Source organism: Ursus americanus, chromosome 1, assembly GCF_024610735.1.
Source record: "Ursus americanus isolate L20-20 chromosome 1, mUrsAme1.1.p, whole genome shotgun sequence".
Lineage (NCBI taxonomy): Eukaryota > Metazoa > Chordata > Mammalia > Carnivora > Ursidae > Ursus > Ursus americanus.
Window position 1 is genome coordinate 93,614,322 of NC_142127.1, and position 24,707 is coordinate 93,639,028.

The 24,707-nt window shown below is 42.2% G+C and overlaps 1 protein-coding gene across 1 annotated transcript in view; it reads right to left on the bottom strand.

The window, feature by feature from the left end:
- AP1S3 (adaptor related protein complex 1 subunit sigma 3) overlaps nucleotides 1–24,707 on the bottom strand; it is a 53,689-nt gene that overhangs the window by 15,194 nt on the left and 13,788 nt on the right. The window contains 1 exon segment of the mRNA XM_045775296.2: nucleotides 1,860–2,038. Coding sequence (XP_045631252.2) covers nucleotides 1,860–2,038 — 179 coding nt within the window.

Below are 24,707 nucleotides of genomic sequence, written 5' to 3' on the forward strand. Positions count from 1 at the left end.
AGAATATATAGAAGTAGGGTGGCCGTTGGGTTATTTCTGTCAATCATCTCAGAGATTCTCAACATCATTTTACCCTGAGGAACAATAATCAGGGAGACAGAGTCCTTGGCCCACAGTAATGGGGGTGTCTGCTCATGCCCCTCCCCCGCTTATGAACCATCCTTTCGAAACTTCAAGCCCCCCACCCAGGCTCTCACCTCACATGGTGCTGCACTCCTTCTATACGTGACCCACCCTCAGCCCATCCAGTCCATCCTCCGGTGTCTTTCTTCTGCCTCAAATCCTCTTCCCCACCCCCATCTGTGTGGTTAACGCCGACTTCCCCCTTAGCTCTGAGCTTGGATGTCATTTCCTCCGGGAAATCTCTAGCCTCGTAGACTGGACTGGACGCCCTGCTCTGCACGCCTGTGCCTCCGCCATCAGAGCGGTGAGTGCTCTTCATCGCCCGTTTCATGGGCTCTCTCCGCCCCACGAGGTCACTAGCTTCCCAAAGGCAGGTGCTGAGTCTGCCTTGCTCACCATCACGTACCCAGGCGCTGCAGATATCTGTTGAGAGGACTGCTAAAGCCTATTCTTTATACAGTGGTTTAAATCACAAATGAACTCAAAGTTTTAAAAAGCCAGCAGGCAGAGAGTAGGGACAAGCTTCTTGTTGACAAGAGCTTCCTGGGACTTTGCCTTGCCATCCCTAGGATGCTTATTAAAAGGGGCCTTCACTGACATCTCTCCGGATGTTAGCACTGAAAGCTTTAACCTTGGACCCGGCAGAAACAGCTTTGCCTGGGCACTTCCTGGTAATTTACTCCATTAAATATAGCCTGCCAAGTTGCCTGTTTTTGCCTTTCAGGTTTTATAAACACCCTTTGCAAGAGCCTTCCTAATGTGCATTTTCCTTCTGGGAGTGGCAGGAGGATGGTGAATGCAGGGTCAGGTCAACTAGGTTCTGGTCCTGGATTAGACATCAATTATTTGAGCCTTCATGGGCAAAATTGCTTTACCTCTTAGGGCCTCAGTTTCCTTATCCATAAACTGAGGTTGCTTGCCAGTATGGTCTTGCTATGGCAAGCAGGTGCAATAACAAGAGGATATATAGGTTTTAAAGCCAGAAGAAGGGGCGCCTGGGTGGCTCAGTTGGTTAAGCGTCTGCCTTCAGCTCCGGTCATGATCCCAGGGTCCTGGGATCAAGCCCCAAGTCGGGCTCCCTGCTCCACATGGAGTCTGCTTCTCCCTCTCCCTCTTCCGCTCCCCACTCCCGTTCGCATGCTCTTTCTCAAATAAATAAATAAAATCTTAAAAAAAATATAAAGCCAGAAGGATATGCCTTTGAATCCTGGCTCTCCCAACTGCCATTTAGTTCCTGTAACTGAAGACTAATTACTTGGAAATTCTCTGTGGCTCAGTTTCCTCTGCAAATATGAGTAATAATGGCAACAATAAAAGCTGCCCTTCTCTCTAGCACCTTAACCTGCATTTTTCCCCCATAACATTTATTACTAATGGGTAAGGTTTTGCTTGCCTAACCAATGAGTACACTTGGTAAGAGCACTCTTCTGTCTTGTTTGTTACAGCATCCACGGCCATTAGAAGTGCTGGAAATGTCATAGGTGCCCAGAAGCTATTTCTTGAATGCATTTGTACATTGCCCACATGTAGATTATACCCCTAGAATCCATCCCAGCACATGGAAAGCCTTTCAATAAATGACAGTTCTTTTTTGTTAATCTATTGGTACAAATATTTGGGCTCCAGACTCCAAACATTTCGGTAAGTGATGCAATTAGTGTTGTAATCGAAAATGTTCCGGATTGAACAATCCAAAGCAATAATGAGAAAGACAGTTCTCATAAAGTTACGCACACCTTTTATAAACAAGTTTTAGCTCCTTCCAGTCAACAAAACTGCTTGTCCTCTGACCACGAGAGAGAATAATCTGAACAATTTCCCGGGTGATCTTTTTCCTCTCTTTGTCAGGGAGAGTCGTGTACCATTTCTGCAGCCGTAATTTCCCCTGTCGACTGAAAAGCAATATGAAATGTATCTAGAACAAATAAAGGACAGAGAAAAATAGAACTTGATCAGCTAAATCATTCTACATTGACACTGGAAATTAAATGGCAGGGTTTACAAATGATAATAATTCTGAACAAATGAAAAAATTCTCACCAGCATGAAAACTATCTTATCTGAAAATTACATTTAACCCATCCGAGAACAAAGAAATGTGTGCATCACAAACAGGGCTTATTGATATTAGAGGGAAAGACAAGAGTTTAAATCATTATTCCTTTTTGGAGTCACAAATTTATATAGGCAGAAAAATATAGAGAGGAAGTATGTAACTCTTTTGAGAAAACAGTAAAATCTTCCTTCACAAGGCAGAAATAAAGTGTTAATAAGAGTGGAAGAGTTCACTTTAAAAATTACATCCCAGTTCCATATCAAAACTATGGCAACATAATGATAATAGAGGGGGAAGAAAGGAGAGAAGGGAAGGAAAGGAAGATAAAGCACTAGCAAGGGTGAGAAGGCATGAAAGGGGCTACATTCTCAGTCTTTTTTTAAATAAAAATTGTATATATTGAAGGCATACAACAGAGTGATCTGATATACACATCTATAGTGGAGAGATTACTATAATCAAGCTAATTAACATCTCATCTCCTCACACGGCTACCATTGTGTATGTGTGATGACAGCCCTTGAAATCTACTCCCTTAGTAAATTTCCAGTATTCAATCCACTATTATTAACTATAGTCATCATCACGAACAGCAGAATTCTAGACTTATTCATCTTGTAACTGCAACTTTGAGCTCTTCAACAAATATCTTCCCATTTCCCCCACCTCCCCACTCCTGGTAATCATGGTTCTACTCTACGTGCCTCTATGACTTTTAGCTTTTTAGATTCCACATATAAGTGAGATCATGCAGTATTTGTCTTTCTGTGCCTGGCTTATTTCATCGAGCATGATGTCGTCTAGGTTTATCCATGATATCACCAATGACAGGATTTCTTTCTTTTTTATAACTGAAAGTATTCCATTACACACACACACACACACACACACACACACACAAAACACACATATACACCACGTTTTCTTTATTCATTCATCTATCAATGGACACTTAGGTTAATTCTGTATCTTGGTTATTATGAATAATGCTGCAATGAACTTGCAAGTGCAGACATCTCTTCCAAATTCAGTAGGGGTGAAGTGTGTCATGGAGGGGAGAATGATATATACTAGAAGCCAAGATAATTAAAACTCTAAAAACTTTTTTTTTTAAGATTTTATTTATTTGTTTGAGAAAGAGAGAGAGAGAGCACAAGGGGAGGGGAGAGGAAGAGGGAGAAGCAGACTCCCCACTGAGCAGGGAGCCCCAGGACACAGGACTGGATTCCAGGACTCCAGAATCATGACCTGAGCTGAAGGCAGATGTTTAACCAACTGAGCCACCCAGGCACCCCTTTAAAAACATTTTTAAATAAAATATTCACCTCCTTTTACTGAAGAGGCTCGGCTCTGAATATCAGGGCATAAGTCATAAAAACTCACTAGGTGGTGACATCTGAGGACCAAAAGCAACCAGGCTCTTTCGTCAGAGCTCTTCCTACCTCCAAACTATAGAATTTGAGGTCTTCTTAATAAGGTTATATTCTGTCTTAGAAAGAAAACATCTCTTAGAACAAGGACTTGAGGACCCAGACATCACAAGTGAGGAGAAAGCAAGCGCGAAAGCTCATCCAGCAACTTTAAGAAACATCACCCTCAGTCTGGAATTTTAAATATCTGCTGAGAACACAGCATTTTCTAATATACCCATTTCACTCTCAGCACAGGTATAAATAATTCAGTGAGGGAACACAGTCACTGCTTTCTAAGAATTAAATTGAGAAAGGTATTTCTACTTCCAAGAAGAGATCATCCTGAAAGTGACATGCTAAAAGTTCAAGGTGGAAAAATAAAATAAAATAAAAGTACAAGGTGGAATGGTGATAGAACCATAAAACCTCAGGATCTTGAGAACAAGGCTCAGCTTTAGATCGTCACCAATGGATAAGTCTATTCAGTCCAAGTCTAGCACATGGTCAGACTTTCACTAGAGAAATGAAATCCACCCATTTTCTTAGTGTTCACTTTGCATTTCCTCTCAGAAAATGTTTTTCTTCCCATCTAACCTAAAACTCTTCTGTTATAGTTTAAACCAATTTTCCTTGATTTTATCCACAGAGTATGTTAAAAGACAGGATATCACCACCCCCGGAGTAATAACTCTACACATATTTGAAGACAGCCTTTTAGGCTACCATGAATCGTTTTCCTTCCAAGAGAAATAACCCTGGTTTCATGTTGCCTTCTTATTGGTTCTATTTCCAGGTCTCAAAATCATCCCTGTGATTCCTCCCAGATTTCTCCACAGGCTAAGTGTTACTTTTAATTGAGGGCATTCCGATCAATACCCAAAGTTCCAGTGAGAGGCTGGAACTGGGGTAAGTTTCATCGTAGATTACTTTCTAGTTTTTCTACCTTGCCACATTCTCTCGAGATCAGGCGCCTCCCTTCTTAAATGTGGATCAACAATGTAGGACCATGAACGAAGAGCAACTCTTTACTCTAACAATGAGTTCAAAGAGAAAGGGTGATCGGGAACATGATACACACATCTGTAAAGCCCACATAAAATAGAGAAATATGTTCTAAATTCAAAAGAAGCACCAAACTGATTCACATTTATCCCATAATTGCCTTGCATAAGACAGTGTTGAGAGATTTAGCCCTCTCAAGTTCGCGCCGAGACAGAACATGGCTTGTGTTTGTGGAGTCTGTTGTCTGTCACGCCTTCAGAGTTAACGGTGTGGCTTGAGAGAGCCGGCAGAATGAATTGTAGTGACTCACAAGAGTTCATCACCTCTGGCAATTAATTGTATCCAATTTATCAGTTTAGTCATTCAAGGCATATTTGAATAATGTGTTTCAAGAGGTTAATCAAACACCCTTATTGATTAGCATTAGCTTGAGAGTAGGAGAAAAGCAATTGGAAGGGTTTTTTCAATATTTACAAAGAGCCAACTTACATTCAAGTGATGTCATAAACAAACTTCATCTGACTTCAGAAAATAACACCCAGACCTTCCCCTTCCATAGTACTGCTGAGACAAGAGGAGTAGTGGGGAGGCGGACTGGTAATACCCTTCTGGAAAATGCTAACTCCAGAAATAACCATAAAATCCAAAGAAGTGTGTTGAGCAAGGCTGACTTCTTATTTAGCCCAAATGCTTTGGCTTCAGGTGGACACTTAGCTTCACCAAGATCTCTCAGTCCTATTCCAGAAGCCCTTCCGAGGTCTGGTGCTGTACCAGATGATCCTTTAAACCGAAATAACATCCGGTTAATCCAAGCATTCTTTGTCCTCACAGTGTCCACTAGTATAATCTTTGACCTAATTGAGTATAGCCCAGATTTGTCACTTTCACCCAGAATGCAAACCACTCTGGGCATTTTCATAATTTTATTTCTGAAGCATGTCCAGGGAGGTACCCTTAGGCCTTCGCAGGAAGCACAAAGCAGACCAATGCCAATCTACTTAGCCTGCTGCTTTGAACCAATGTTAGCATTCTCGTTCTCATTAAAGATAAAAGGTGAAAACATCCAGGAGCAGCTTTGGTTCTTAATGTTTGCAAATCTCTCTGCCCCTGAGTCCGGAGTAGTCGACCCACAACTAGCTTCCAAGAAGAGAGGTATCCAGGAATCTTTTTCACCTCACGAACCCCACCTATTCAGGCCTGGCTTGTATTTCAGGATCTGAGCTGCAAATATAAACCCACAGAATATGTTCCTTTCCTCCAATTCCATCCACTTGACAGGCCCTTCCTCTGGCGCCCTGTAACCCATGATACATCACTTAAACAACACTATTGCTAGAGTCCTCACCTCCTTAGCCCGTCTTCCAACTTCAGCAGCCACTCTACAAACTCCCAACCCAGATCCCAACCCAGATCAGCCCAGCCACTCTCATCTCTGATTCTCTACTGACGCATCAGCACCCCTGAGAAAAACCGCAGAGGCCTTCGCAGATTGGTACTGCTCTAGGGGTGTGAGGTCCAGCTCAGTGAAATCTCGAGTGTTACTAGGAAACTCTCCATCTACCTCTTCACGTGAAAGGTTGCTAAGCAACTCCCCCTTCTATTCCCCACAGGGCTTATTGCAAGTCACTGCCAAGCCCTCCTATTCCTAACCTCCATCCTTACTCCCTGACCCTGGGAAGATAAAAGTCAAGAGGATAAAAATCATCACGCAGGATTTCCTTAGCTCCTCCCACACCTGTACACACCCACGTGCACAAACTGTCACCCATCCCCACCCCCACCAACGTACTTTCTCCCTGTGTCAGAGAACACAATATCATCGTCTCTCCTGGCTGTCCACCCTCACTTGTCTTCGGGAATGTAGTTTCAGAATTCTGACACTGGCCCTCCCTTCTGAGACTCCTTACATGTAGATACTGGGTAACTCTAAGTCTCTCCCATGTTTAAAAAACAACAGTCCTCCCTAGAATCCCAACTTTGACTCTGCCATCAGTGTCAAGAGTCCAAAAAGCGCCCATACCTTTTGACCCAATAAGCCTACTGTTTAAATCTGTATTAAGGCTGTGCCTTAAAATGCAGATAAACATTTAGGCGTTAATGCTTACTGTAGTTCTTTATAGTAACAAACAATAAAACTGTAAACTACCTAAATTACCAATAGAGAAATTTTTAAATGCTATTTATTAAATGATTTCAATAAGTGAGAAGGCCTACAGTATAATGTCACATTAAAAAAATATATAAAAAGGTACATGGAGTATTACAGCAACAATTTAAAACTATACCTACATAGACATTATATAAAGGAAAGACATGAAATTGTTCATAGTGTTTATCTTGGAAGAGTGGAATTATAAATGTTATTTTCTTCTTTGTACTCGCCTGGAATTTCCCAAATTCATATGCATGATTTTATAATTAGAAAAAAATGCTAAATGAAAAGAATATTAGCAAGTTCAATAAAAATCAGTCAGCATTCTATCTGAAGGCCAAATACTAAGTAAATGTCAAAGTGCTTTCAACAAATAAAACTATACCTCAAGGAGATTGCCTGCTACTCGCTACTCAAGAGATCCTGCAGACAGACAAAGGCCCCCTTACCCCTCAGGAGCTCATAGCGGGTGTCCTGGCCATGGGACTATGCCTGCATAAGGACAAGGAGGGTAGGGAAAGAATATGCAAAAATGGTCATTGTTGCCCTACTAAGATGGGGGCCCTGGTAGTTATTTTTCTGTAATTTCAAAATAATGCTATTTAATGCTGGCAATGAAGTAAAGACAGGGAGAATGAGCAAAAGTATGAACTAATAGTTTAGGCTTTATTCACATTAACCAGAGCATTGCTTTTATAACAGGCTGACAAACTCAGTGCATCACAATCAGCATATTTTTAATAAAAAAGGACAGAACAGAATATAGCAGAGCTATCATGTATATTAAGGGTGTGTGTTTCAAGAAACTTGTTCCTATAGCACATACTTACCCTGGGCAGTAGCATAAAGTGCATTTCTTGCTATTGGTTGTGGCTACAAGAAGGAGAGGAGGGAGATGAGGATATGGGGAAGAAGTCAAGGACAAAGATACTGAGCCTAGTGAAGAGGTCGTCCACAATGAGGTAAAGAAGCAGAGAAAAAATATGTTTATGCAAAGCTAGTCAGTAGGGAAATGTTAACAGAAAAAAGCAGCTCTTTATCCAGTATTAATACTGAAGTTCTTAGAGAATGCTACTCTTAGAGAAAGACTACTCCCATTAACATAACTGTTTCCCCAGTATGAGAAGCCACCATTTGGAATGATCTCCAGGTGTAGCAAACCATGACATCGTCAACAGGGAGAAAGCCAACTTTTAGGAAGGGCGACATCAGGCCAAATAACTAAGTCTGCTTGAGAAAAATAGAAAGATTTTCTCTTCGGAGTAGGAATGAGCTCACACTTCTTCTTCTCTATGCAGACAAACTAAAGAAGCAAGTGAAATGGAGGAAAATGCCTCCCTCTGTCATGGGTGTGACGATGCCCTTAGAACAAACGGGAAAAATACACTGCTGGATGCAGTAAAGAAAGCAAGGACAAAAGAAACTCCCAAACGCCCTTCTCAATCTGCACGTTTCTCCAGAATCATGTCCAGTTCTATTCTTCGCCTATAACAGGGACTCAATAAATATTGGTGGGACTGTTGAATTTTGAGAAATGGCACCGAGCCCTGTAATAACAGTCGAGCAGAGAATTGGGTTTTCTATAAGGCTTAGAGAACATTATGGTTTTTCTTGAGATGACCTTTTACAAGCCTGGGGTTTTATTGGGCATCCTAAGTTTACAAGTGGAATTACATCTCTCCAGATGCAATAGATGAGTTCAGCACTTGCATCCCAGATCTTCTGGCAGCTCACCCTGACTGGTTTAACAGTCCTCCGGCCCACAAACGGTGAGATGCAGCTACTGTTTTAGAATCAATTATAAAATTATAAAAGTGTTGCACACAACTGGTCTGGGCACTCATTCCTTCAGGGCTACACAGTTTGTACAATCACAGTTTTCCTCCTCCCTCTAAGCCTGCTTTCAAACCTGCAAGACCATCCCTCCACGGCTGCTGCTTCTCCAGCATCTGAGAGGCTTCTGGAAGGTGAAGAGGGGTATCCACTGCTTCTTTACCAGCCCGATGTATTTCCCTGCTTATGGGGCTACAGCCATAGAGAGCTCGCTCTTCCACAAGCCAAGCTATCTTCCCTCTACAAAGGCCATTTGCTTAAGTCTTTAGGGAGATTCTCTATTTATAGATTTTTACCAGCCTGCCCTGAGTGGAAATAAGATTTGCTGGATGATACTTTCACAAAAGTCATTTACATAACTTTTTAGGATGAAGGTTCACGGACAATCTGTCAGTCCTCTAGCTTAGTGACCCTTTGAAACAAACCTGTCACACGCGAGACATTAGAATTATACTTCTTCAAAACTTGTTACACGCCACCCAACCAGAACTGTGTATCTCAACCACTGTTTCAGATTACGTCCAGAGTATGCTATGCCTTCACCATCGGCGAACCCAAATTTGGTTAAGGGAAGGTATCACCAGGCCGGGCCTTGGGGGGCTGCGACATCCCACGCAGAGCCCAGCGCAGAGTAAGCGCTCAATAAATGTCTGCAGTTGCCAATCGGTCACCCGGGAGTCCGCCCACTTACATTGCTGTTCATCTTCCCTGAGCAACACATTCTCTGCTTCCTCCTTTGGAACCTCTGGCACCCCATCTATTTTCCCTCACCGCTTCCCACACTGGGACGGAGAGAGCCTCTGACGGGCATCCCGCAGGGACACGGAGAGGCCTTCTGTTGATTCTTTGGGTAATCATAAACCACCCAGTTCTGGCCGACTTACTTGCTACCTACTCTCCTCGGTTACCGTCCCAACCCTCAGATAATGAGTCTGCCCCAAAGACAAGTCCAAACTTGCCGGTAAGTCATTCAGAGCCCCTTTCTTTCTCTTGACTGCTGACCTGCGGCCTTCTGGTCGTGTATCTATTAATTCTCTCCAAGTGCTCGATCAGGCGTTTACCTCAGGCTTCCCTGTTTTTTCACCAATGTGTGTCTGAGCCTCCAGTTTCCTTTTCCACAACTGAGTAACGGCAGTTCATGCATTAATTCTTAGCGTTTGCCTTCTCTCTCTCCCCACCAGGGTGGCAAGGGTTAGCAGGAACCATGGGGCAGGTGTGGCCCTCAACCAGCCATCGGCTCCCCCCTCCAGGCCCTGTGTCCTCCCCTGTGAAACAGGAGAGCGGGGTCACATACTCAAATACCTTTCACAGGCTGGGCACAGAGTCAGGTAACCTTTCAAATAAAGGTAAAAGTTCAGGGTAATATAATAGGAGGTAAAAGAAACACAGAGAAACGGGAAATCGCAGGTCCTGACTAAAGGGACAGGCACAACTCAGCCACACTAAGGTATTGCCAGGAAAAAAAATATCAGCCAGTATTGCTGGGTCTTCAGATGGTTTTTTTCCAAAAGAAGCCTAAAATCTGGATGATTATGTAAAATATTGGGGTGATTTTAATGTTGGCAATTAATATTAATAATAATACTAACAAAATAGTATTCAAGCTAAGCAAAGCACGCTGTGATGGCTGTGGTCTCGAAGCGCATTTGGGCTGCAGGCCTCACGTGACACTGCTGAGTTAGGGGGACAGCTGAAGCCCCCTATTGTATTAATGTCATTTTGTAGCATTCGGGCACGCAGTGGATTTCCTTTTCTTGTGATTTCTCAGTCTGTCTGTTTGAGGAAGCAGCCCTCTGACCTGAGAACCTTGCTTCCACATCTCAGCCCCATATTACTGTCAAATCCATTGTGAATCAGAATCTCCTATTAACTTAATTCATCAAATTGTATAGGTTTCTTTTCCTCAAGATTTCCAGCTCTGGTTTCTGTTTCTACAATAAAAGAAGATAATATTAAATGGAAAGTAAAATCCACGCCATCTCAGAATCTCACTTTTGGCTCATTGTGTCAGCCTTTTCCTGAATTAAATATACTGAAAAGCAGCTCCATCAGCCAACATCTTTCCATTCTTTTCCTGATCCTTGCACACCATCTGGTGGCAGAACGGTCTGCTTAGGACAAGTGAAATGCCCAGGGAAGAAGGCATAGCGCCAGGCCAACGAGGTGAGGAGGAAAGAGGAAGAGCATCAGAGGGGCAACAAGAGCAAAGGAAGAAAGGAATGAGATCAGAAACAGAAGTTACAGGTAATCCACAAATTAAAGGACTAACTGCTGAGAATTAGCCTGTGACCACCTATGTACAACTTTAAAGCTCCTTCTGTAAACAAAATTTCTTATAAAACCATCTGTATCCATCTACCTATACTGTAGGGCACAGCAGTGTTTACTGGACGGGAGGGAGGGAGGGAGGGAGGGAGGGAGGGAGGGAGGAAGGAAGGAAGGAAGGAAGGGCCTCCGGGCAGCAGCACTAGAGGACAGGACAAGCAGCCTATTGTGGGTTGGAATGCATCACCCCAAAATTCATATGTTGAGGTCCTGCCCCCCAGTAGCTCAGAATGTGACCTTGGTCACTGCAGACGTCATCAGTTAAGATGAGCTCATCCTAGAGTAGGGTGAGCCCCTACTCCAATGGCAGGTACCATTCTCAGAAGGGGAGTTTGGACACAGGCACGCACACAGACAGGATGCTAGGGGAGGATAAAGGCAGAGGTGGGGGTGATGCAGCAGAAGCCAAGGAACACCAAAGACGGCCAGCAAACCCCCAGCAGCTGGAGAAAGGCATGGAACAGAGTCTCTCCGGGTCCCCAGAAGGAACCAGCCCTGCTGAAACCTTGATTTGGGCCTTCTAGCCTCCAGGACTTCGATACATTTCTGTTGGTTAAGCCAAACCATTTGTAGTCCTTTATTACAGCAGTGTGCCCGTGGCTTTGAATTTTGTCTTTTTTTTTTTTTAATCTCAAAAAGCATCGCTGCTGTTTTCTATGCCATTACAATGCACATCATAAAACCAAAGCATCTACATTCCAAAGATAAGGTGGGCAGATGCCATTCGACTCTGCAAATATTTATTCTCCGTCTACCACAGGGAGGTATTTAAAACGAGATAATCCCTCATTCCTGGACTCACAAAATGCTGACATTAGAAAGGACAACAGAGCAGCTTCGGTGCAAACCCTCTCCTCTGAAGAGGAGGAACTGCAGACCCACAGGGCTCATGGCTGGCCCCTCGGCTGCGTCACTAGTAAGCAGCAGAGTTAAAACGAGCTCCCGCCTCCCAGACCAAGGCTCTTCGCACTCGTGCCTTCAACCACTTTTTGTTTTCCAGCAAAGCTAAAATTACGACTCTTCCTCATTTTCTCTGTGTATGCAAATAATTATAACCAAGTGAGTCTTACGCTCACACCAGAGACCTACTAAAAATGGTTGAATGCTTTGCATGTGCTAGTCACCACGCTAAGCACGTTACATGCAACACCGCATTTAGTCCTCAACAAAATGTTATTATTGCCCCATTTCGTTGACAAGGAAACTGGGGCCCCCAAAAAGTGAAGTACTTGCTCCAGGTCAATCAGCTAGAAGACTCCAGAGCTGGGCTGCTCTAGAGCCCACCGGTTAAGTGGTTATGTGGCATCGGCTCCTTTTAGGGAAAACAAGTCCCCTGCATTGGCACCAACTGGGCCGGCTTCACCACTTTTAAAGTCACCATGATTTTGAACCACCCTTTGTAACTAGAAGGCAACATTTTTCCATGACTGCTTGAACCCTGTTTAAAGCAATTTTAAACCACAAAGATGTTATCAATGGTGAACAAATAGGTCTACCAGCAGCCAAGTTTCTTTTTTTTTTTTTTCTTTTTTAAAGATTTTACTTATTTATTTGACAGAGAGAGAGACAGCCAGCTAGAGAGGGAACACAAGCAGGGGGAGCGGGAGAGGAAAAAGCTGGCTCTCAGCGGAGAAGCCAGATGCGGGGCTCGATCCCAGGACTCTGGGACCACGCCCTGAGCCGAAGGCAGACGCTTAACGACTAAGCCACCCAGGCGCCCCAGCAGCCAAGTTTCTTTTGCTTTTTGTAAATCACTGACGCTCAATGAAGACAATCCACCCCAGGTCTCAGATCTCTATCCTCAAATAGATCGTAAGTGAACTTATAGGTCTTCTTCTTTCAGAAAGCTAAAGCTTTATTCAAAGTCAAATGCAGCCAGTTGATTTTTTAATTTATATCTAAGATGAGTCAAGAGGAGCCAAAAGGGCACACAAAAGTTAGGGGCTATTCTGTGTATAATACCCCAATTTCGTGAGGCGGTTTTAGTGGTACTAAATATTACCTCTCAGAATTCCATCTGTAAGTGCTTTTTGCTTCATGTAACAATTAACTGGCTTTATCCTAACAGCATGACACCTAGCATGCGGGTGGAGGTGATGGGTCCGGCCATATTGTGTACTCAAAGAAAAGTGCTCTTGTAAAGTCCCAGGACGGCAGGTCACGTATTGCCACTGGGGTGAAAACTGTATCCCTGAGTTCAGGACACATGTGGGAAAGTTGATGTAACTAAAACAAGAGAGAAAGAGCCAGGATGATGGAAGTATTAGCCTCAGAACACATTTAATAACAAGTTTAATTTTCCCAGCCTTTGCAAGGTAGAACTGACAGCAGAAATGTGGAATGCAAGGCTGTCACAATTCAAATTCAAGCAGAAGGCTGAACTGTGTCTTACCCTATCCTGCATCTCCCCTTCCCAGAGGCTAAACAACAGCCCTTGAAAAACAAAACGAACCCAACAAAAGACCCAAAAACTCTTATGATGAGAGCCAGGTAAAGTCAGACATGCAGCGCCTCCCAATCGATGCCTAGGTTCACACTCCTAAATTTAGGTCCCACCCACGGCTCAGGCATGACAGGACAGCCATCAGGCAGTGGCTGAGCACATGTCCCGAACGCTCTAATTAGTGGCTGTGGATCGGCGCTGCCAACACGGAGGTGTAACCGCTAATTAACGTCACAACGCACGTTCAAGTGAACACGCCCGCTTTGCCAATGCCGTCATTCCCTTTCTCCCAGTTTTCCAGCTCACTGACTCCAAACTACCGGATGACAGAAAAGACCAGGATCTTCTGGGTCACATGGAAGGAGGGGAAGTTTTTAAGTAAGGATATTCATGGTAAAATGTGTTTGTATGTCCATCTCGAATACCAAATCTTAGGAAAAGACTTAATTCTGCAGCTGTGTTGTAGGCCATGGGCATTTTGGTGCTGGTAAGTTGAAAATCACCTTCAGCCAGCACCTGAAATTATACAGCCTTGAAATGTGTACAACTATAAGTCAAGTAAAAAGAGTCCGTGAGAAAATATTCATGGAGAAACCACCCTAGAAAGAACTTGCCTCTGCATAGCCCAGCGAAGAAAAGGCCAGCATTGAACAGAAGCCTTGACAACTTGTCAGTGGGCTTAGGAAGAAAGAAATAATGACTATTGTGACTTTACAGGTTTATGCGCAATTTCCTGAAATACTTGTGGAGATTGTGTTTTCTACCATTAAGTTCACAACAGACAGTGCTACGCTTCTAAAGTCAAGACAAAAGCATTTAGTCTCAAAGTTTATTCTGCCGCATAAGTGATCCATTAGACACTTCAGACGTGTATCCAATACCATTCTAAATTACTTTAGGGTAACGGTGCATGGTCAAGTACATGCTAATACCTTATTGTAGTTCAGAAGTCCATCTTCCTTCTTATACACATCTTAAAAAAGAAATGTAGTTTGGAATACTACTCGGCCATAAAAAAGAATGAAATCTTGCCATTTGCAACGACGTGGATGGAACTAGAGGGTATTATGCTAACTGAAATAAGTCAGTCCGAGAAAGACAAATATCACATGATTTCACTCATATGTAGAATTTAAGAAACAAAACAGATGAACATAGGGGAAAGAAAAAAAAAGAGAGGGAGGCAAACCATAAGAGAGACTCTCCCTTTTTAAAAAAAGATTTTATTTATTTATTTGACAGAGAGAGAAAGAGTGCACGCAAGCAGGGGTAGCAGCAGAGGGAGAGAGAGGAAGAGGCTCTCCGACGAGCAATGAGCCTGGTGCAGTACCCTCAGATCATGACCTGAGCTTAAGGCAGACACTTAGCTGACTGAGCCACCCAGGTGCCCCCATGAGAGAGACTCTTAACTACAGAGAACAGACTGGGGGCTCCTGGAGGGGAGGTAGGTGGAGGAGGGGCTAAATGAGTGATGGGTATTAAGGAGGGCAGTTGTGATGAGCCCTGGGTATTGTATGTAGGTGATGAATCACTAAATTCTACTCCTGAAACTAATAATACACTATATATATATATAGTATATACACTATATATGTATTCTAGTTAGTTAATATATATAGTTAATATAAGAATATAAGTAAAAACTTGAAACAATAAAAAAAATTTTTTAATGTAGTTTAGTTTCTCGTAAGCTGATCCTTAACCTATTTTGCTTTGAAGTTTCAATGAGTTGAGGTCTTCTTTTCCTGTTGCTTTATGCTTTTTACCCAAGCAATACACACAATTTAGTTATAATGGTTTTCAGAACTTTTGCAAACGATGATGATCCTAAGATTAAATCTGATACTTTGTGCCTTCACTAGTCCAAGTGTACCAGAAACCCCCATTTCTAAAGCTGACTGATCAAGTACAGAATCAAATTTGTTATAGGAGAATTGGTGCTGTACTAAGTTAAGGTTAGAGAGAGAGAAACAATGTCAAACTTCTAACTTCTAGAAAAATAAAAATGCAGACAGACTCAATTACAAACACTAGAAAAACGACATAGCTCTCCAGCAGGCATGCTTGCCAAGTTAAAAAGAAACCAGACAGGTTCCGAATGACCACATGCTTTCATTACTAAATGTGCCAAACCCAAATCAGCCCTCCCGGGAATCACTCCGGTAAAGTAAAATGCATGCCTTGTAAAATTCATAGTCACATTTCAGTTTTTGATATAAACAAAGGATTATTTTATATCATTTCATTTATATATTTTTATATCATTTAGCTGATTGTTTTTATATCATATCACTTAGTTGTGCTTTAGATCATTTTTGCCGCCTATCATTTTATATCATTTTTTTCTTTTTTTTTTTTAGAGGGGGAGGGGCAGAGAAAGAGAGAGAACCTCAAGCAGGCTCCACGCCCAGCATGAAGCCCAACACGGGGCTCGATCTCACCACCCTGAGATCATGACCTGAGCCAAAATCAAGAGCCAGATGCTTAACCAACTGAGCCACCCAGGCGCCCCCATCTTATATCATTTTAGATTCTCCCTTTTACTTCTCTTACTTTTGAAAGTTGACTTTATACTTCCAGTATTTAGAATATCTGTATATTCTTTATACACGTGATTGAAATTGTATATGTTCTGTCTCTCAATAATTTCAGATATTGTTCATGTTTATTTTTTACAATATTTGCAGAAAAAAGTCATTGTATAAACAACATCACAAGGTTTGCTCAAGCATCATTTCAGGTGGTTTGTATTTTCCTCTTTACATTTGTTTTTTTCCAAATTTTCTGCAATAATTATGTATTAGTCATTGTTTTAAAAATTTTTAAGCGAAGATTGCTAGGGAACTACACAATACAGTAGCTACCGTAACATAGGAAGGCAAGAACTGGGTTTTCTGGGATGCTGGGAAGCTGGAGGCAGAGCTGTTACTCAGGGGCGCCAGACCAAGGACTCTGCCACATACCCCAACCCCACACCAACACACCCTGCCAGAGAAAATACGGCTTTGCTGTTGTGAGCTTTAGGTCAAGAAATAGCCCAGTATTTGTAGGCATTCCCTTCATCGAAAGTGAAAAAACAGTTAACATAAATTCTTCTCAAAGGGCAAGTAAGAACCAAAACACAGGGAGGTAACATCGCTAGAACTGAGCCTTGAGGATTTGGAGACCGCCATCTTGCTCTGACGGCATCACTGGCAGCTTCAAGCCAACACTGTCCCTGAAGCCCCAGGGAGCCAGGCTGGGAAGTGCTGCCTCTACTCCTCCCTGTGCAACCTCCTCCCTTTGGATACATTTTAAATTCTAGGCCATTGGTGAGAACGTTTTTAAAAGATTTTATTTATTTATTTGACAGAGTCCACAAACAGGGAGAGCAGCAGGCAGAGGGAGAGGGAGGGGGAGAAGCAGGCTCCCTGCCCACCGATGTGGGGCTCAATTCCACGACCCTGAGATCATGACCTGAGACGAAGGCAGACGCTTAACCGACTGAGCCACCCAGGCACCCCTATTACTGGGAATTTAATCTAAGAGTACATGGGGGGGTGGGGGTTGCTTCTCCTTTGGCTATTCCATAGGCCACCAGAAACACAACGGAAGAAAGGCCTCTTTTTCAGCACATTTACATTAGAAAGTTGCATGGTACATAACTTCCACTTTTAAATAGCTCATCCTTTTCTTTAAGGCAGACCTAAAAAGGCCCTTAAATTTTAATACTCTGATGGTAAATCAACTCGGATGCACCAGACTGATATTAGCACTAGAAAAGAATGCAACTAAATTTCCTTAGAACGCTCAACATTTTCCCTTCAACAAATTTTATCAGCCTGGCGAAGTTTTAAGAGACTTAATTAGACAGGTCATAACAATGACTTCATCCATTGCTCCCTTACCATCTGTTCTTAATAAAGCAGCCAGATTGAACAGAGGACAGGTCACTTCCCTGCTCAAAATGCTTTCTCTAAGAAAAAGCCAAGTCCTTACCATGACCTACATGGCCCTACTCAATGTGCCCCTCCCTACCTCTGATGTCACCAAACACTCTTCCCCTTACTCGCCCTCTCCTAGCCATACTAGCATGCCCTACCTCAGGGCCTTTGCACCAGCTGTACCCCCTGCTCAGCACATTCTGCCCCCATATATCTGCATGAGTCACTTCTTCACTTCCATCAAATCTGTTAAAAAATCCGCTTCTCAGTAAGGCCTACCCTGACCACTTACATATGATGTGCTACCATCACTGGCCTGCCCCAACACTCCTAATCCTCCAACCCTACTCCAGTATTTTTCAAAGTATTTGTGACTTAACATTTTATTATATTATTTAATTTTTTAAAATATTTTATTTATTTATTTGATAGAGAATGAGAAAGCACAAGTGTGGTGAGGGGCAGAAGGAGAAGCAGACTCCCCGCTGAGCAGGGAGCCTGACACAGGGCTCGATCTTGGACTCTAGGATCATGACCTAAGCCTAAGGCAGATGCTTAACTGACTGCGCCACCCAGGTGCCCCACTTTATTATTTTATTATCATTTTCCACAGTATACAACATATGCTCCATGAGGTAGTCATGTAGCCTTTTGTGTACTGATGTATCCCAAGCTTCCAAAACAGTGCCTGGCACATAGTAGGCCCTCAATAAATGCTTTTTGAATGAATGAATAAATGAATGAATGAATATGACAGATCTGCTCTTGTAAGAAGACAATGAAGCAGTAATTTACTCAATAGTAGTTCCATAATATGAAAAAGAAAAGCTAATGTGTAAAATGGAATTATTTAGTTAACTCACAATAGAGCTGTGAGAATTTAGAAGATTAATGTTTAGAATAATATTGATAGCTTTTGAATTATGTCTAAATCAACCATTGCTTCACATCTTAATGGCAGAATTTTGCCTGTGGGAGAGAAGATAAATTAATCTCTTCTGGGCAATGTTGATATACTATCAGCATGCAAGTGTATATTCAGTGCCAATCTTTGGTGGATAAATTTAGGACAACAGATGAAAAAGCAACATGAGAACACTATGCATTTTTCTTCCTATAAATTTTATAGTAAAAGAAAAAAAGGAATAATCCATCATCTATAGTCAAAGAAAATCTCCCTTAGCCCATTTACTGGCACGACTAAGAATCATGAAGTCATTGCAATGGGGATGTGACGTTTAGTTAATGAACATTCAACTTTTCAACTCGATACAAGTATCTGTTCTTCCAGCACATTCGATATTACCCCTCCCAGAAAACGAGACAATCAACTATCAGAAAAAAGTTACAGCCAAAGGAAAAATCTTGACAACACTAAAGTAGACCAGGCTTGTTGCCTAGCATGTACCTAGATGACGGTACAGCAAGTAGAAAGCAAGCCTCTAAGGACATGTGAAACATGTAGGTAGGAAATAAAAGAATTTTCTTAAAACCACTCATTAGACATAGCCATTTCACTTTTTTGTTCTCCTGGGAAAACTCTGTTTTAAATTTCCAAGCCAGTATTTTCAGAATGGGGATCCAAGTCTCTGTCAGCATCCATCCCTTTCTGTTCTCGTGTTTTTTCCAGGTACTGTTCACAGGGCAGAGAAGCGGCAGGGCCCACCAGCTGCATGACTCCAGAGTTGATAACACAGTCCATCACGCTAGCGTGTGGGGGCTTAATGTTTCCATAACAACACTGAGAATGACGTTAACAGAACACCATCTAACATCAAGATGATTTGACATCTTTGACCATGGCTCTTCCCAAGTCTAGGCTATTTACTGAGTCTACTGGGTTTTCTGTATTTTCTTCAAAAGCAATCTTCAAGGACTTTTTCGCCTGAGAAATGAAAAAAGAGCTATATGGATCATGAGACAAGAGCAAGCTGTTTTAAATCTGTATATGCACTAAAAATCTCAAGGTACGACCAGAAAGTTCGCAAAATGCTAAAGCTGAATAGTCTACTGGATATGATCTAATAGAAACTCAGTTCTAGAGGAGAGGTGCTGCCCAAAGTTCTATCAGTAGTAACAGTTGAGTCAGGATGATTGCCTGGGGATACTGACGTCAAATACTGTTGTTGGTGTGTGTGTGTGTGTGTGTGTGCACGTGCACACACGCATGTGTGTTTATTTTAAATTCCAGGTTACAGCTGTCTTTTGACCAAAGTAAAATGCAGCTGGGCCAGTGAAAATTTAGACTAAGTGGCTTAATACATGACAGAGGGAAAATAAATGATACCTGACCCCCTTCTTTCTTTTGCAGTTTTTGAAATACACGACTCTTAAGTTTGCAGCTGGCCCAAAGAAGCATTGTTATTTCCTTTCTTGAAATAACACATGAAGTAATGTCTACTTACCAAAATGCAAAGATCTACTGTTCCACCAAGAAATGCTATGCAGAAAAGGCTCAACACATACCGTGTGATGGATAGAAAACTCCCAATAAATTAGACAGCCACTATTTTTAATAAACCATTAAGGTCCCTCTCTTACTGATCCATTCACTACAATATTCTTTTAAGAAGTGCCTTATCCTTTTATTATGGTTTAAATTTTGGCTCCATTTTTAAGGATTTAAGTTTTTATTGTAGTAAAATATATCTAACATAAAATCTGCCGTTTGAACCATTTTTAAATGTATAGTGCGGTGACATTTAATACATTCCTAATGTTATACAATCATTACCACCATCTGTCTCTAGAACTTAGTCATTTCCCCAAACTGAAACTCCGTACCCCATTGAACTGAACAACAGCTTCCCACTCCTCCCTCCCCCCAGCCCCTGGCAACTACCATTCTACTTTCTTTTTTTTTTTATGATTTTTTATTATATTATGTTAGTCACCATACAGTACATCCCCGGTTTCCGATGTAAAGTTCGATGATTCATTAGTTGCGTATGACACCCAGTGCACCATGCAATACGTGCCCTCCTCAATACCCATCACTGGTCTATCCCATTCCCCCACCCCCGCCCCTCTGAGGCCCTCAGTTTGTTTCTCATCGTCCATAGTCTCTCATGTTTCATTCCCCCTTCTGATTACCCCCCTTCTTTATCACTACCATTCTACTTTCTGTCTCTATGAATTTGACTACTCTAGATATGTCACAGAAGTGAAATTACACAGTATTTGTCCTTTTGTGACTGGCTTATTTCACTTAGCATAATGTCTTCAAGGCTCACCCACAGTGTAGCCTGTGTCAGAATTTCCTTCCTTTGTAAGTCTCAATAGTATTCCATTGCATATATATATTGCACATTGTATCCATTCATCCATCAATGGACATTTGGGTTGCTTCTACTTTTTGATGAATCATGCTGTTTAAAACATGGATGCACAAATCTTCTCTTTAAAAAAAAAAAGATTTATTTATTTGAGAGAGAGACAGAGAGAGCACAAGCCGGGGTGGGTAGAGGGGGAGGGGCAGAGGGAGAAGGAGAAGCAGACTCCCTGCTCAGCAGGGAACCCAATGCAGGACTCGATCTCAGGACCCTGAGATCATAACCTGAGCCGAAGGCAGACACTTAGCCGACTGAGCTACCCAGGAGCTCCCACAATCTTTCCAAGTCCCTGTTTTCAATTCTTTTGAGTACGTACCCAGAAATGAAATTGCTAGATCATATGGTAATTCTCTAATTTTTTGAGGAAACACCATACCATTTTCCATAGCAGCTGCACCATGTTCTACTCCCCCCCAGCAGTGCCTAAGAATTCCAATTTCTCCCCATCTTCACCAACACTTGTTATATTCCGGGTTTTTTAAATAGCAGCCATTCTAATGGGTGTGAAGTGTTATCTCATTATCATCCTGATTTGCATTTCCCTAATGAATCCTGACGCTGAGCATTTTTTTCATGTGCCTGTTGGTCATTTTGATATCTTCTTTGGAGAAATGTCTCTTCAAGACCTTTGTCCATTTTTTTTCATTGAGCTGTTTTGGCTCCATTTTTAACAATTCCATCTATATACAACTGTAGATGCTGGGGGCATTCTGGTTTGAAGCCTATTTGGAATTTGGGAGTTGTGTTTATGTCTTGGGGCCTCCTGGACATCAGCTATAGAAATTAGAATATGTGATTTGGTAGTTTCTAGGTGCTCTGTGAGTAGTTTAAAGCTTGCTTATTCTCTACCTATTTACTACTGAGTCAATGAAATAATTGCCCTAGGAAAACAACACGGCCTAGTGGTATCAACTGTGGTTACAATCCCGGATTTTACCAAGAATCAGTTCCATGTGATTAGGCAACTTGACCAGCATCTCTGGGGTGCTGGACCTGAAATCATTTCCATGGTTCCTTTCAACCCCAACTGTCTGACTCTAGATACCTATCACACGAGGCAACAATAACCATAGACTCTTTCAAATAATGGGATGCAGAGAGCGCTTCTCAGATGGGCAGTCATAAAGCACTTTTTCATACTTCTCAGAAACCAAATATTCTAAAAAAACACAAGGATCACGTTGACTGAGCAAAGTCTTCCCCCCAGATCTGTGAGCCATTGCTTACCTGACGTAAGACAAGGGCAATAAAACTTGGTTCTCTTCTACCTTTTGCCCTTAGAGAAGTGGTTTTCAAGTTTGAGGGTTGTTTTTTTTTAAACACAGAATGTCTAGATCTAAATAAAAGTCAATGACAAAGAGTAGAAAGTGAAATCTGAGCAGCTCTGGTTAGAGATGTTGGGGGGCTTTGGGGATCTCCACGGAGTTTTGCTAGAAGACCGCCGTCCTACTGTTCAAATAATGGAGGGAGAGGGAGGGGTAAAACCAGGAATGTGCCATAAAGTCACAAAAACAAGTAAACTGGAATCAAACCCAGTAATGAAGCCAATGACAAAATGGACTTTTCTTCCACGATTGCCTCATGTATGCCATTCTGACCTCCCGTAAAGCCAGACAAGTCATCCTCAGAAGCCGCGGTACCCCTCTGAGTGCAAGGGGTGGGAAGGAAGGGGCCACCCTCACATCCACAAAGGATCTCAAACTTAAGATTGTGTATTATCCAGGAGGTCACAGGGAAGCCCCAGTGAGGCCAAAAGACAGAGATGTTCTTCATACGGGACATAAGCTTGTGCCCATTTCCAGTCCAAGCTCCGGGCCTACACAGTGAATCGATATGTGTTTTATAAATCCCTAAAACATTCTGCAAAAGGGAAAAAGAAAGTGCACGGTATTTTATGTATGCTACACACATTCACCGGTTAAGCACAAGGCTTGAAAAAGTGCCGCAGTATTTATAGCCTGGCTTAGTCACTTCGTTTTTTTCACATGCCAGTGACTTCAGAATATGGAAGTGGCCTGCGTTTTGTACCCCAGACCCCTGACCCCTGTGACTGTCACTGGAAGGAAGAACGTGCCGAGTAAGTGTGAGCAAAATCATAGAGAAGACGCTGCCGTGGGCATAACTCGCATCATTGGGTATCTCACACTCTGCTCTGATAACAATGGGAAATGGCTGCTCTGTCTCGTTCAGAGCCTACAGCCTAGGAACAGAGACCACACCCATCAGAATGGAGTTTAATAAAGAGGCAAAGACGACAAAGGGTTGACCTTTCTGTTTCTCAGACATAACCACATTCTGAAACCAAATATACTTGAAAAGTAACATTTAAACCATCTCTGGTCACCACTCCAGGCCGAAATAATCAGGGGCATGTACCTAGGACTACTTTTCCAAAGACCCTAACAAACGGCACGAACAAAATTCTCACCGATCATGGGACTATCCGCCATTTACAAAACAGCCTCATACTTCAAATATAGAAACTCTTATTTTACTTCAAACTAGGTTTGCACATTAAACTAAAAAATACAGCAAGAATTCTGAGACTGTGCAAGAGATTTCAGGCTGACTGTAATAACAAAGACCCAACTTTATTTTAAATGAACATGATTTAATTTTTGACTTGGGCTTTTAATTCATTTTACCAAGAGGATTAATAGAGTTAATAAAACAATACCATTGATTTGGTAAATGTTCTATAAACCACCCTGGAGAACGTTTGAGAATCTTCTGGTATAAAACTGGACAGACTTTGATTCTCCTTGCGTGGTTAATTTGAGTCGTGGGCTCCAGTGTAGGACACATATTCTTTGCGAGGAAGAGTCTGGAGGAGGTAAGTCTGGGAGAAACTGTATACAGTTGATTTTGGATTCAATCCAGGGAAAGCAGAGAGACTGGGTTAATTAATTTCAGAAAGACCCAAGTAACAATTCTTTTAGGTTCTGATTTAACCTTCAGATAACAATCATTTTCCTTAAAGGTTTATGAACCAACTTCAGACCTTGGTACTAACTAACCTAAAATGAATGACGCACAGATTTGTAAAACCAACCTGACATGTGAACCTTGTCAGAAAAACTAAAGCAATGGGTCCTAGTTTCCTAAGAAATCTAAAAAGGCTTTAATTCCACAGCAAAGAATTCAAGCACATAAACCCTTCTTATGTGTACATTACTCTGCAGTCCAAAGAACACGATACTACCAGAGGAACTTTATCATCCGGGTTAACTGGCTAAATTAGGAATGTAATGTAACATAGGCGATGACAAACCTCTGTGACAGAGAGTGGATGATTATTCCTTTCATCTCCATACACTTGAAAAAAACTACTTCAGTTGGTCACTTGTCAAAAACAAATCAAGAGATCATAGGGCCCCTTTCTGAGCAAAGTCAGGACTCCAGGCCATGAACATGTTGCGATGCTAAGAGAAGCAGGAAGTGTGAGTAACCACAAGCCATCACAATCTCGATAACCACCAGCAAGGAACAGATAGTGAACACTGATACGAGACCCCAGACAGATGTCCTAGAATACCCAAGTCAGTGACTAAATTCAAAGTCTGGCCAATGGCAGGGAGGGATTCCAAAACAGATACGTCTGGCTTTAAAGCCTGACCTCTACCCACCATCCACACATCAATCCTTCCTACCGATCAAAGGCAGTCTTCAAATGCGCACTGCATACATGAGACTGCTAATTACAGCTTTTGAGCCTTCTGAGTTTGTGCTCACTAGATGCATAACGCTACCGTCCACAGCACTGTAGGCTGTTCACAGAAGACTACAGGTAATCCTCATAACCTGGCAATTAAAATAGCCCACAGTGGCAAGATTAGCTCTCTATAGAAGACACAGTCCAGTCAACCATGGTGTGGTCATTCCACGGCTGGAACGACAACCAGAAAGAGGCTTCACGATCTACTCAACAGTAGCTGTCTGAAGATAGCCGTGTTAGCCGCAGTGTTCTGCTCAGAGTCCTTGAAAAACAAGGACAATTTGGAAAAATTTGTGAACACAGCTCCAGGGGAAGAAGTGCCCTGTCTGGGCTCTATAACTTCTCAGGGACCTGTCCTCCAGGAAGACTCCAGTCTATTGACCAATATGAA